The sequence below is a fragment of the Podarcis gaigeae genome, assembly GCF_964106915.1.
Source record: "Podarcis gaigeae genome assembly, chromosome: Z".
Classification (NCBI taxonomy): Eukaryota; Metazoa; Chordata; class Lepidosauria; order Squamata; family Lacertidae; genus Podarcis; species Podarcis gaigeae.
Window position 1 is genome coordinate 48,381,156 of NC_139691.1, and position 13,148 is coordinate 48,394,303.

General features: G+C 46.4%; 1 protein-coding gene across 4 annotated transcripts in view; it reads left to right on the top strand.

The window, feature by feature from the left end:
• The window catches only part of PLS3 (plastin 3), a 66,110-nt gene that overhangs the window by 34,109 nt on the left and 18,853 nt on the right, over nt 1–13,148 (top strand). For all 4 annotated transcript variants that reach the window (XM_083721030.1, XM_083721032.1, XM_083721031.1 and 1 more), the window contains 4 exons: nt 1,891–1,991; nt 9,177–9,265; nt 10,475–10,638; nt 12,203–12,332. In XM_083721030.1, coding sequence (XP_083577156.1) covers nt 9,193–9,265; nt 10,475–10,638; nt 12,203–12,332 — 367 coding nt within the window. In that variant the 5' untranslated portion in view covers nt 1,891–1,991; nt 9,177–9,192. The remainder of the gene's footprint in view (nt 1–1,890; nt 1,992–9,176; nt 9,266–10,474; nt 10,639–12,202; nt 12,333–13,148) is intronic.

A 13,148-nucleotide genomic window follows, 5' to 3' on the forward strand; every position in this document is an offset into this window, starting at 1 on the left:
CAGCACTTGGGAAATGTTTTGACCTGAAGGGAACTGAAGGGAGAAGCAGAATCCAGACCTGCATATGTGTCTCTTGCAGGACCAGGTGTGCACAAAGAGCCCCCCCAAAAGCAACTCAGCCAGTTAACACAGTGATTCCCAAGCCTTTCCCCATAAACCTGGTTCCATAAACTCATCCCCAGTGCCCCCTACCCTAGCCTGTAAAAAGCATTATTCAGAATAGCAGTTTGCACAACCTGCTAAGTGCAAGAGGAAAACAGAAAAGCCAAAACAGTAACAATTAATTGCACATTGATTCAGAATCCAATTAAAACTATTTCATTTAATTAATTCAGCAGATATGATCCAGTGACACCAGCTTTTCGAAGTCTGATAGTCATTGACACCTCCAGCCCCCCTCTGCTGCCCACTTGCCTCTCCCTGCTCCCCAGGGCGGGGTGCATTGCTTTGGGAACCACTAAGTTAGAAGGTTGAAGGACGCTTTCATCTGCTCTCCACCCTTCAATCTTGTCCTGCAAGATCTTTTCTCTCTTTAAATAAGTTTTAAGGAACACTATAGCCAGTTAACTTCAGAATTATCTTTCAGCAACAAACAGAGCCTCTAGCACGGAAGGAATTTGATAAACAAGGAAGTAAATTAATCCTTCAGGCTTTGAAGGGACGATGGCAAAAAAAGAGCAGGAGATATTTAATCTGAAAACACCCTCCTCTCCTCTTACTGAGCTTATTGGAATGGGTGGTAGGAGCCAGCCCCATGAATAGAGGATCTTTCCCATCTGATGTCTCCTTCCCACATTAACTTTTGCTTCCCGAGAGGAAATATTCAGCTGCATTCCCACCAAACATTTAAAGCAACACCCTTTCACTCTAGTTTACATTAATATGGCTTCCCCCAAAGAATCCTGGGAAGTCCAGTTTGTGAAGGGTACTGAGAATTGTTAGGAGACTTCTATTCCCCTTCTAGAGCTATGGTTTCCAAAGTTTCCTGTGAAGAAGGGTTGGTTGTTAAACCACTCTGGGAATTGTTTAGGCGAGCCCATCAAGGCATGTAGAAATCTGACATTTGTTTTAAGCTGGTTTTTAGCTTTTATTTTAATTATTTTTGAATGTTGCAAAATGTTTTAAAATGTTTCCTTAATGGATGGATGGAGATTATATATATATATATATATATATATATATATATATATATATATATATATATATGGTGTTTTACCTTTCACAAAATGTTTTGAGGTTACAACTGAGCAGTATATGTAAATTTTGAGAAATAAGCCAATAAAGTAGCGGAAAGGGAAGTTGGAATGATTCCATCACAGCCAGAAAAGTTTGGGGACTTTCCTGTGCTCACATGCAAATGAAGAGCCCCTGCATCAACTGGGAGCTTCCCTGTGACACAAGATTTGTGGGACTTGCAACTGAGAGGAGCCAATGCTTTGTTGCACCAATGATACTCTCTGTGGTCTGCATGTGATGGATGAATACAGGATGCTAGGGGCTCTCCCCTATCGACTTTGCTGCTGCTTCCTGCAGAGTAATCCTCTACCATGTGGAAGTTGAGTTTCTCTCTCAAACAGGCTTCAGAAAAGGGCTCGGTGGCTCATAAAACTCTATTCTGCTCTGCCTAGAGCTGAAAACTGACCCTTGAACCCACATCCCAATTGCTGCACCCTCTAAGCAGGCTTCTGTGGCGCTCTGGGTGGGGGCACGACTCCTCCAGAGCCTCTTTTCTTCCATTTTAAAACAGCAGAAGTGGTTTTATTAGTGCTCTCTGCTTTCAGAAACAGGAGCTGACCTCGCTCTCTCCGTGTTTAATAGAGTCAACGAAGCATTGCTAACCATTGCATGCATCTTTCTCTCCACCCTGCCCCTCTTTCTGTCCCCCAAAAGGACTTGAAAAGCCAACAGCAGTGATTTCCACTTGGTGTCTGCTGTGATTTTACTGTGTTCCTGGCTCCTGGCGACCGCCCCCCACGCAAGACAATATATAGGTAAGGCGAACCATGTGGTGCTTTAACTTGTTTGTATATTTATCACAGCGGTTCTCCAAGGAGGAGGAAGAGACCATGGCAATGCCTGCTTTTCTTCCTCCCACCACACATTCTGCATCCTCACAACAAATCCTGCTTAGAGAAACTCAGAAACTGTATGGCTGGGTTCAAATTCATAGAAAATGGGGCTATGAATTAGGCATGAGGACTGTTGCTCTGCCTTCACTGTTGGAGGCAGCCATGCTTCTGAACACCAGTTGCCAGAAAACACAGGTGAGGAGAGGGCTCTTGTGTGCCAATCCTGCTTGTGGGCTTTTTCCCATTGGGGCATCTGGTTGGCCACTGTGAGAACAGGATGCTGGACTAGATGGGCCATTGACTTGATTCCAGCAGGGCCCTTTTTTCTTTCTTAGCCTTGACATTCTAACTGAACCACGTGCTGGGGCTTGCCTTTCCAGTTTCCCCCCTCTTGCTTTTCATAGAATCATAGAGTTGGAAGAGACCACAAGGGCCATCGAGTCCAACCCCCTGCCAAGCAGGAAACACCATCAGAGCACTCCTGACATATGGTTGTCAAGCCTCTGCTTAAAGACCTCCAAAGAAGGAGACTCCACCACACTCCTTGGCAGCAAATTCCACTGTCAAACAGCTCTTACTGTCAGGAAGTTCTTCCTAATGTTTAGGTGGAATCTTCTTTCTTGTAGTTTGGATCCATTGCTCCGTGTCTGCTTCTCTGGAGCAGCAGAAAACAACCTTTCTCCCTCCTCTATGTGACATCCTTTTAGATATTTGAACATGGCTATCATATCACCCCTTAACCTCCTCTTCTCCAGGCTAAACATGCCCAGCTCCCTTAGCCGTTCCTGGTTTTCCCTGATAAAGGTTGCTTTCATTCCCCAACATGGGTGCACCAGAAGTAACTCTAGCTCACACTAGTAGCATTGTGTGGTTGGCCTGCTGAGACATGAGAGCTGCATCAGCTGGTGAGGCTTGCTCACAACGATCTCTTCACACCAGCAAATGGGAACGCCGGTTCCAGTTGCGGCTGAAGTCTTCCTGTGCTCTGCTCACCTGCAGTTTCTCCCCACCTTCTCTAGTCCCTCCCCCTGGGTGCTTCTCCTTAACTTGTGTTTAAACTGTGGGTGTGTTCCTCAGGTTTTTAGCAGCTGGTGAAATAAAACCTCAGCTATTGACTCATTCACTTCCATTAGTCAGTTTAAATGGTGTGTGGACTTAAAACAGACAGTCCCCGAGGTGAATTGATGCATCCAGACCAGCAGACACTTGGTCCGGACTGTTACGCATCTGAATTAGAGCCAGCCAAGGTTGGCTGATGTTCAGGTTTTGTTGTTGTTGTTGCATGGCTATTCTGTTGCATGTAGGCAGGTGCTCTCAGCCTTTCCACAGTGCTGGAGAGTGAGGAGTGCCAGAATATGGAAAACACTTTATCATTGCCTTTTTCTTTTCCTCTTGCAACTATTGTATAGTGATTTGCCTTCGCTACATCACTGTGTGTGTATGTGTGTATTATATAAAGGTAAAGGACTCCTGACAGTTAAGTCCAGTTGCGGACGACTCTGGGGTCACGGTGCTCAGCATGACTAAGCCGCTTCTGGCGAACCAGAGCAGCACACAGAAACACCATTTACCTTCCCACAGGAGCAGAACCTATTTATCTACTTGCACTTGACGTGCTTTTGAACTGCTAGGTGAGCAAGGAGCTGGGACCGAACAACAGGAGCTCACCCCGTTGCGGGGATTCGAACCACTGGCCTTCTGATCAGCAAGCCCTAGGCCCAGTGGTTTAGATCACAGCGCCACCCACGTCCTGTGTATTTTATATATATATATATATATATATATATATATATATATATATATATATATATATGTATGTATGTATGTATATTTTGAACCACTTCTCCATTGATCCCAGGAAATCCCCAAAGATCCTGTATTCATGGGGAAAATCCCTTTCTGACTGGGTTTTGGCTTGAGCTGGAAGAACTGAGACAACTTTTGTGTGTGTGATTGCACAGAAGCAGCTGTCTATTCAAGTCATCATCGGAGGAGAAAGGAACTGTAGAAGAACCTGCTGGATCAGGCCAATGTTCTCAGTTGCCTTTGGAAGCTGACAAGAAGGACATGAGTGCAACAGTGCTCTCCTCACTTGTGATTCCCAGCAACTGGTATTCAGAAGCATGGAGGTGGAACGTATATGTCAGGGTTATTAGCCATTGAGAGCTTTATCCTCTATGAATTGGACTAATCCTCTTTTAGAACTATGCAAGGTGGTGGCCGTAGCAGTCTTTTGTGGGTGAGAGTTCCACAGTCTAACTTTGAACAGCATGGAAAAGTACCCTTTTCACATCTGTCCTGAATCTTCAAACATGCAACTTCCTTGGATGTCAACAAGTCCAAGTATAAGGGAGAGGGAGAACAACTTTTCTCTATCCACTATCTCCGTTCTCTATCCACATAATTTTTATGTGCTGCTATCACGTCCCCTCTTAAACTTGCCTTTTCTCTTAAGTAAAAAACCAAAACCCCAAATGCCTTTCCTCGTAAACCACATAAGCTGGAGCTGGGGAAGGGCTGCAGCTCAGGGGCAGAGGGCCTGCCTTGCATGCAGAAGTTCCACATTCAGTCTCCAATGGCATCTCCAGGTGGGGCTGGAAGAGAACCCTGCCTGAAACCTTGCAGATCGGCTGCCAGTCAGTGGAGACCAGTGTCTCCCAAACTTGCTGTTTTTGGACTACAGTTCAGATCATCCCTGACCACTGCTAGCTACGGGTGATGGCAGTTGTAGTCCAACAAAAGACCCAAGTTTGGGAAACGCTGCCCAAGATCATTTGGAAGGCCATTGCCTGCTTGGTGGGAGGTGAGGACTTAAGAAGAGTCCACCCAGTCTGGCACCCTTTCTGACAGTTGCCACCCAGGTGCCTGTGGGAAGCAGGACCCCCGTGCACCAGCCCCCTCCCCAACTTCTGTTTCTGAGCAGCTGGAATTCAGAGGCATAGTGCCTTCCGCAGCGGGAGTGGAACACAGCCATTGTGGCTAGTAGTCACTAGTAGCCTTATGCTCCCTCCCCTTTGCTTTTATGGAATTACGGTGATGGACAGGCAAGCAGGCTGGCCTTGCTCTATTCAGCTGACCTCTGTGTGTTCCCAGTGCAGAGCTCAGTGTGTCCTGACTGCAAAAGGTGAAAACTGCAAAGCTTAGCAGAATAAAAGCTTTTGTTAAGCAAACAGGGGGAAGAGGGAGTGTTTTGTTCCACTCCTTCTTTCTTGACAGATCCTAAACTTATGGATAGTAAGGGCTGGAATGAGGATTGCTAGCATAGTACCCAGAGGTGCACCTGCACCAACAGAGACCCTGCCTGGGCCCTGTGATTTTTGTGCCCTTCAGAGTTGTTTTGATTTGCAGATGTGCCACCTGGCCATAAAAGATGGGCAAGCCCTGGGTCAGAAGGTTAATAAATTCAAGGCTGCTTCCACCACCTCAGCACCAAGGCAGGTGTCCCTATCACCAGCTCATTCATGCCATGTGTTTGGCACAAACTGAGAGCAGGAGAGATGGCAGACTGCATTCAGGCCATGGTGCCTCATAGAGATGGATCCCTGAAGCATATGAGCCAAGCTTCATGCCATGCCCACCGTGTTTTACCTACCCTGGTCACCTGCAGTGATCTGGGGCTGGATGGAGTAGAGAATTGCTTCCTGGCACTCAATGGCAGCAGCCAGACTCTGGGCAGGAAGTAAAGAAAAGGTAAAGGGACCCCTGACCATTAGGTCCAGTTGTGGCCGACTCTGGGGTTGCGGTGCTCATCTCACTTTATTGGCCGAGGGAGCGGGCGTACAGCTTCCGGGTCATGTGGCCAGCATGACTAAGCCGTTTCTGGCGAACCAGAGCAGCACACGGAAACGCTGTTTACCTTCCCGCCGGAGTGGTACCTATTTATCTACTTGCACTTTGACGTGCTTTCGAACTGCTAGGTTGGCAGGAGCAGGGACCGAGCTCACCCCGTCACGGGGATTCGAACCACCGACCTTCTGATTGGCAAGCCCTAGACTCTCTGGTTGAACCCACAACGCCACCTGCGTCCCTGAAGTAAAGAAAGGTCACCCCAAATATCAGAGGTCAGGAAGCTGCACCTGACCAGTGGACCAGGACATTTCCACCCTCCACCACTTGTGGGCCAAGTCTGGCAGGTGGTTGGAGCCACCCACCTGCCAGTAGCCCAGCGCTGCTCAAGATGCTGCTTCTCCAGATCCCACAATTAGCCAGTATTTTGGGTCTTCAGAAGCTGCTTTCAAGCTCACAGAGTGTTTTTCTTGGGGTTTTGAAGGCATCGCTCATCAGCAGATTGGCGGTGGCAGGCAACCTCCTTGGGGCTCAGACAGGGTTTTACCTCTGCCGCACCTGGTGCCATGTGTGACACAGGACATGGCATATATAATTATTGGGCTGGAAAGGGGCACTGAGTGTGCCATGTTTATTTAACCTTTTCTTGTTTTCTGCCTTCTCCCCCACAACCCTTGTGAAAATGGATTCTTAAGCACACAGAATAAAAAAACAACAACAAAGCACCAAACCTCAGCAAATGTTTGCAACCCCAGACAAACAGGGCCTCCAGACATCTCCATCGCCTGGAAGCACATGCTGAAGCCTCTAGCTTGGAACAGCAAGTGGGGCCTATTGAGACGCTTTGCAAACAGAGGCAGGGGGAATGTTCATTGGTGCCAGTTCAAACAAAGGATCCTGGCAGGTGGCCACCTTTGGCCACACAACAAAACACTCTGCTTTGATTCATTTCACAGCACGCTCTTTTCTGAGTGGTACCAGGCAGCCCATATTCACCTGTAAACACACAATCCTTTATTATTATTATTAAATTCAGGAGTGGGGAGCCTCAGGGCCAGGGCACAAATGTGACCCTCTCTTTGGCCCTTGGGATTCTTCCCCAGGCCACAGCCCTTCATTGCCCTTTACTGTGCCCTTGAATGCTTTTGCCTGGTTGGAAATATGGCCTTGAACTCTGATCATGCCTCTTGCTCACCTGGCTGTGTAGAAAGTACCCTCCTGTGCACAGGTAAAATCTGCCAATTTTTTCCTCTAGCCCCTCCCACCATTGTCCTGTGACCTTTGGGAAGTTGCCCCAAAGGAAATGCAGCCCTTCAGCTGAAGAGGGTTCCCCACCCCAATTTACTTATTTGTTACATTTCCAAGAATATGCACACTGTGTATAACTTGTTCTGCACCATAATCAAAGAATTATAACCCCAGGATTTATCTTGCCTTCCTATATTCTTGCAATTTAAGGATTATATTCATGCAAGAGAATATAAAATGGTCCATGCATGGGACTTCTCTTACAAACCTGACCATGCACCACAAAATCTCCCCCAAAGGTTTTGCTTGTTCCTGAGGGCAAATACTGGATGTTGCTTCATTGCCATTGGCTGGTCATGACATTTTAATTATGCCGCACCCTGGAGTGAGTTCCAGTTTAACTATGTGCTGTGTGAAGAAGGACTTTCTTTTGTGGGTCCTGAATCTTCCAACATTCAGCTTCATTGAGTGTCCCAGAATTCCACAGTGGAAAGCAAAGGGACACATACCAGAGTGCACAATGAAGCAGTGATAACCAATCGTTTGAATTGGAGCACTGCACAGTTAATTTCCATCACTTGGAATTTTACTGTGTTATTATCATGGCCTTAGTTGGTTGTGGAAAACACTGTTTTGAATAATGCTTTTTATAAGATAGGGCAGTGAGCACTTGGGGAGGAGTTTATGGAACCAAGGATGTGGTGGCGTAAAAAGGTTTGAGAACCATTGATTTGCAAGTTTTGTTTTAAACATTTCTGTCCTGGGTGACCAGAAGCCATGACACCTAAACCAGTTAAGAGTAAAGAAGCTACCCAGCATGCAGTCTGTGATAATAAGCCAAAACTTTGGTTCTATGTGAGCCTTGAGGAAACACTCTCCCCAAAACCAGGCTGCGAATAAATCACACATGGAAGCATCCTGGCTGGCAGTATTAATGCAATACACTGAGGCTTGGAGGCACCTAAAGAGCTTCCTCCTTGATACTATACAGGGTACAGCATCGTTCCTTTGCAAAACCCGTGAGCTTGTGAGATCTCCAAGCCAAATTAGGAGATTTCAGGTCTGCTTGTTGATTGACTTGGATAATAAGAATCTGGGATGGGATATATACACCCCAACCTGTTGCCCTCCAGATGTTTCAGGATGGTGGGATTTGTAGTCCAAAATGTCTGGAGAATGCCAAGTTGTGGGGAGGGGTTGTAGACAGAAAACATGGCAGAGTTTAATTAAGGCAGATAACAGGACAGCGTGTTCATTGAGAAACCCTTTTATTTTGTAATAAGGAGACCATAAATCTAAACACTTTGTTGAGTAAAATTTAATTATTGGGAACAGAAGCAAGATTTCCAGTGTCCTTTATTGGAATAGCTGTAATAATCTTGCCTTTTTATTTTTCCACCCCTCCATGTTCTCTATAATATCCACTTTCTTCTTCTGTATAATTGTGTTTGATTTACACTTTCTCTCTTACTAACCTTGTTAAAATATTAATAGAATTATAGAATCACAGAACTGTAGAGTTCTAGCCCAAGCTCCCTGCAGTGCCGGAATCTCAGCTAAAGCATCCATGACAAGTTGCCATCCAACCTCTGCTTAAAAACCTCCAAGGAAGGAGAGGCCACCACCCTCCAAGGGAGTCTCTTCCATGGTCTAACAGCTCTTACTGTCGGAAAGTTCTTCCTGGAATGTCCTTTCTTGTAACTTGAAGCCATTGGTTCGAGTCCTGCCTTCCAGAGCAGGAGAATTTGTCTATAAGTCTTTTAGAGTCATCCAAGTTGATGGCCTTCAGCGCTTCTTCTGGCGGGAGCGAATTCTTTGGTTTAACAGGCAGCCACGGTGTGCCCTGTTCTCAAAAGTAAACGGGGATGGTTAGATATTGATAGCATTAATGGTTTAGCTAGCACACTGCTCTCTCATGCCTGGAGAAATCCCACTGGAGGAGTAGCAGACACAGCAGCCCATTTTCTGTTGCAGTCTGTTGGGAAAGGAGGGATTTCAAAACTAGACTGGTGCTCCTGATTTTATTCAGTGTTCCTGCTTCTCTTCCACCTCCCCTCTCCCTTTCCCCTGCAGGTGCTTGTTTTAATGCATGAACATGGCCAGCACTACACAGATATCCAAAGATGAGCTAGAGGAACTCAGGGAGGCCTTTGCCAAAGTTGGTGAGTGTCTATTATGGCTTACAGCACCATGAATTATGCATCCAGGTGTCAGGAGTGGGTGCCTCTGCTCTGGGAGCAGCAAACTGGATCCCAAATTCTCTCCAGCGTGGTGTCTCTGTGTGCCAGGTTTGTTCGTGCTGCCCCCTAGTGGGTGATCTTAGCCAGATAATATACAGAACAGAGCCAAAAGTCTGAACTGAAAGGAACCAGTTCTATTTAAATGATCATAAAAATATGGCTATATTTATTGAAAATGTAAATAATAATAATAATAATAATAATAATAATAATAATAATAATTTAAACCCCCCCCCCCGATCTGGGCGGCTCCCAACAGAATTAAAAGCATATGAGGTTGTGATCCAGCATCGTTCTGTATTTTCCCTGCAACATTAACCCAACATAGCAGAAGCAGTGTTTCCTTCCAAGTAGACCTGGTTTGGTCTGCAATGGAAGCCTTTGCTACTGCTTTAATGCCGCCCTTGTGAGATTCAGGGGGGTGGGGGCATTAGAGGGGCTTCTCTGCAGCACTCCCCAAGCTGCAAATTGTGTCCTCACTATGGGATGAGCTTTGGAAGTCAGGTCAAGAAGCACCTTTTGGGAAGATGGAAGATAAGGTCAGTCTGTCCCTCCCATTGCAATCTTGCTTTGCTTTCTGTTTGCCGTTTATTCGGTTTCATAGTGCTTATGTCTTACTTGGTTTCCTTTCTGCGTTGAGCCGTATGTAGCCTCACCCTGGGACCACATGGTGAAGCACAGGCTACAAATGCATGCTTATATATGAGTATGTACACCTGCTTTCCCCATTGTATGGGATGCACTCCTTAGTGGGGTGCCCCTGTCTCCATCATTATGAACTCCCAGGAGTCATTTGAAAACTTTCCTGTTTACCCAGACATTTGCTGGCTAAGGAATACAGTTCCTGGTAACCCCAAGATCACTGGATGATAACTGTTTTTAGAATGTTTTAACTGTTTAAGAATGCTTTTAAAATAAATACCTAATTAAATAAATGTGGGTGTTGTGGGCTCATTTGAGAGCAAGGGCAGAATACAAATTCAGTAAGTAAGCAAGCAAGCAAGCAAGCAAATGAATGAACAAATCTATATTTTGTGACTTAGAAGCAGCTTAGAACAACCTAATATCAAACAATAAAACTCCACAAATTTTTTCTCACACGCCTTGTGTGTTTTTTCTTTTGCATTAAAGATCTCAACAGCAATGGATTCATCTGTGATTATGAGTTGCACGAACTCTTCAAAGAAGCCAACCTTCCCCTTCCTGGATACAAAGTGAGGGAGATCATCCAGAAACTGATGATAGACGGGGACAAGAACAAAGATGGGAAGATCAGCTTTGAAGAGTTTGTTTATGTAAGTATCTAAAAAAACTCCCTGCTTCTAGTCCCCCGTGTCTCTTCCAGTCCTAGAACCTCAGTGCCTGCATCTGCTGCAAAGCAGCCATCTGTGATGGTGAGGGGCATTGTGCCACACACAGCAGAGCTGAATGGACTGATCTGAAATTTTATTCCACTTCTTAAAGGCCTTGAAACCTCTGGGCCTCTCTTTCCCAAACAACAATGCCATCCACCCCCAATACCACTTGGGAAAACTTGAGGGAATCTCAAAAGCAGTTTGTGGTGTGGTATTTTGGCAGCTGGGGGCTCTGCTATCCAAAGGCAAAAATCTCCCCAGACTTCCTCTAGCCCTTTGACTCCTTTAGGTGTTCTAGTTGATTCTGATCTAATAGCATGTGAGATACTTACCTGCTGTGCTTTGGAGCTGCACCAACAAGCGCAGGAGACTTGTGTCATCCTATCTTTCAGGAGGGGTGAATTTGCAGCCCACCACATGTTGCTGAATTACTGTTCCCAACCCTGATGTTTTTCTGTGCTGGCCCTGGCTGATGGGAGCTAGAATCTAACAACATCTGGAGGGCTGCTGGTTCTCCAATCCTGATCTCAGTTCCCCAAGTGCCAAGACAGGACCAGCCAGGCATAAGAGAGTACTATCAGCAAGTTGTATAGAATCATAGAATTATTGTTGGAAGGGGCCGTGTGGGTCATCTAGTCTATCTCCTGCAATGTAGGAATATTTTGCCTGTTGTGGGACTTGAGCCCAGATTAAGAGTCTTATTCTCTACCAACTGCACTACTTTGTGGAAGCTCCAAAATTTGTAGAAGTACCATGAAATATTTAGGGGTGGGACCCTTGTGGGTGGGGGATGGGGAGACTCAAAAAAACAGCCCAATGCAGACTTTGTTCAGTGGTCATGAAATGCTCACTGTTTGTTTGTTTGTTTGTTTGTTTGATGGATGGGGTATCATAAACCATGTGCCATGTGCGCTAGAATGGAGTACAGTCATACCTTAGGTTGAAGTAGCTTTGGGTTGCGCTCCATGGCAACCCAGAAGTGACGGAGCACGTTACTTCTGGGTTTTGCCGCTCGCTCATGTGCAGACGCTCAAAGTGACATCACGCGCATGTGCGGAAGCGGCGAAACACAACCTGTAGACACGCAGTCGTGTCTTACGTTTACTTCATGATGCGAAAAGGGCTCCGGAACGGATCCCGTTCATATCCAGAGGTACCAATGTAGCTGGAATCCTGAACAGAAAAGGCACGGCAAAAAGGTTTGTCTTGTGAGCTGGTTCTCACTGAGGTGGCAAACCCAGGTTGTGGTTGCAGCCTTTGAAATGTCTATTAAGGGTTTTCCAGGATTGGGTGCTCCTTCATGCTGAGCATTCTGCTCCACATACACCTGGGTCCCCATTTCCTACCTGCTGAAACTCCTTATTATTGAGGTTGGGTTTGGCAAAGCATACAACCACAATCAGCCTCCAAGCTTCAGGTCTGACATAGTGCAGCTCAGGTACAGGCTTAATATGTCGCTAAGAGCCAGGCCTATCACTGACTGCACGTGTTTTTATTTGCGCAGATCTTCCAAGAGGTGAAAAGCAGTGACATCGCCAAGACTTTCAGAAAAGCCATCAACAGAAAAGAAGGCATTTGCGCAATCGGTGGGACATCTGAGCTCTCCAGCGAAGGCACCCAGCACTCCTACTCAGGTAGCCCCTGAAATAATCTTTTGGACTAAGTTGAAATACATTCCTGCATCCTATGCTACTGAGGTTTATTTTCTCTGCCTCTTTTTTGTGCCCTTGGGGTGTAAATTGGGTGCAGAGACAGCACTCCTAGGAAGACCCCATCAGTTATTTTCAGGCACCACCTCAATTCCCTCCATGCCGGTGATGCAAATCCCTAGCTCCAGCTGCATCCTGGGACCCATGTGCTGTGGCTGAAATGATGCATGGAGTCACACACCATAGCAGTGTGGTGTAGCGGTTAGCATGTTGGGACTAGTACATTGGAGACCAGGGTTCAAATCCCCACTCAGCCATGCAGCTCACTGGGTGACCCTGGGGGCCAGGCCCTGCCTCTCAGCCTAACCTACCTCGCAGGGTGGTTGTGGCGATTAAATAAGGAGGGGAAGAACCATGGATCCCACCCTGAGCTCCTTGGGAGGAGAAACTAGGATCTAAGTGCAACAATTAAACAATTGCCCGGCAACAGATACTTAGGGGTGCTATTGCCACCTACTGTGGAGGCAGATCATTGCTGTCATGGTGAGTGGTCCTCTTTTAAAGCTATCTAGATTGGTGGCCATCACTGCCTCCTGTGGGAGGGAGTTCCATAGTTTAACAAGGTGCTGTGTGAAGGACTTCCTTTTGTCTGTCCTGAATCTTCCAACATTCAGCTGTGTTGGGTACAGTGGTGCCCCGCAAGACGAATGCCTCGCAAGATGGAAAACCCGCTAGACAAAAGGGTTTTCCGTTTTGGAGGCGCTTCGCAAAACGAATTTCCCTATGGGGTTGCTTCGCAAG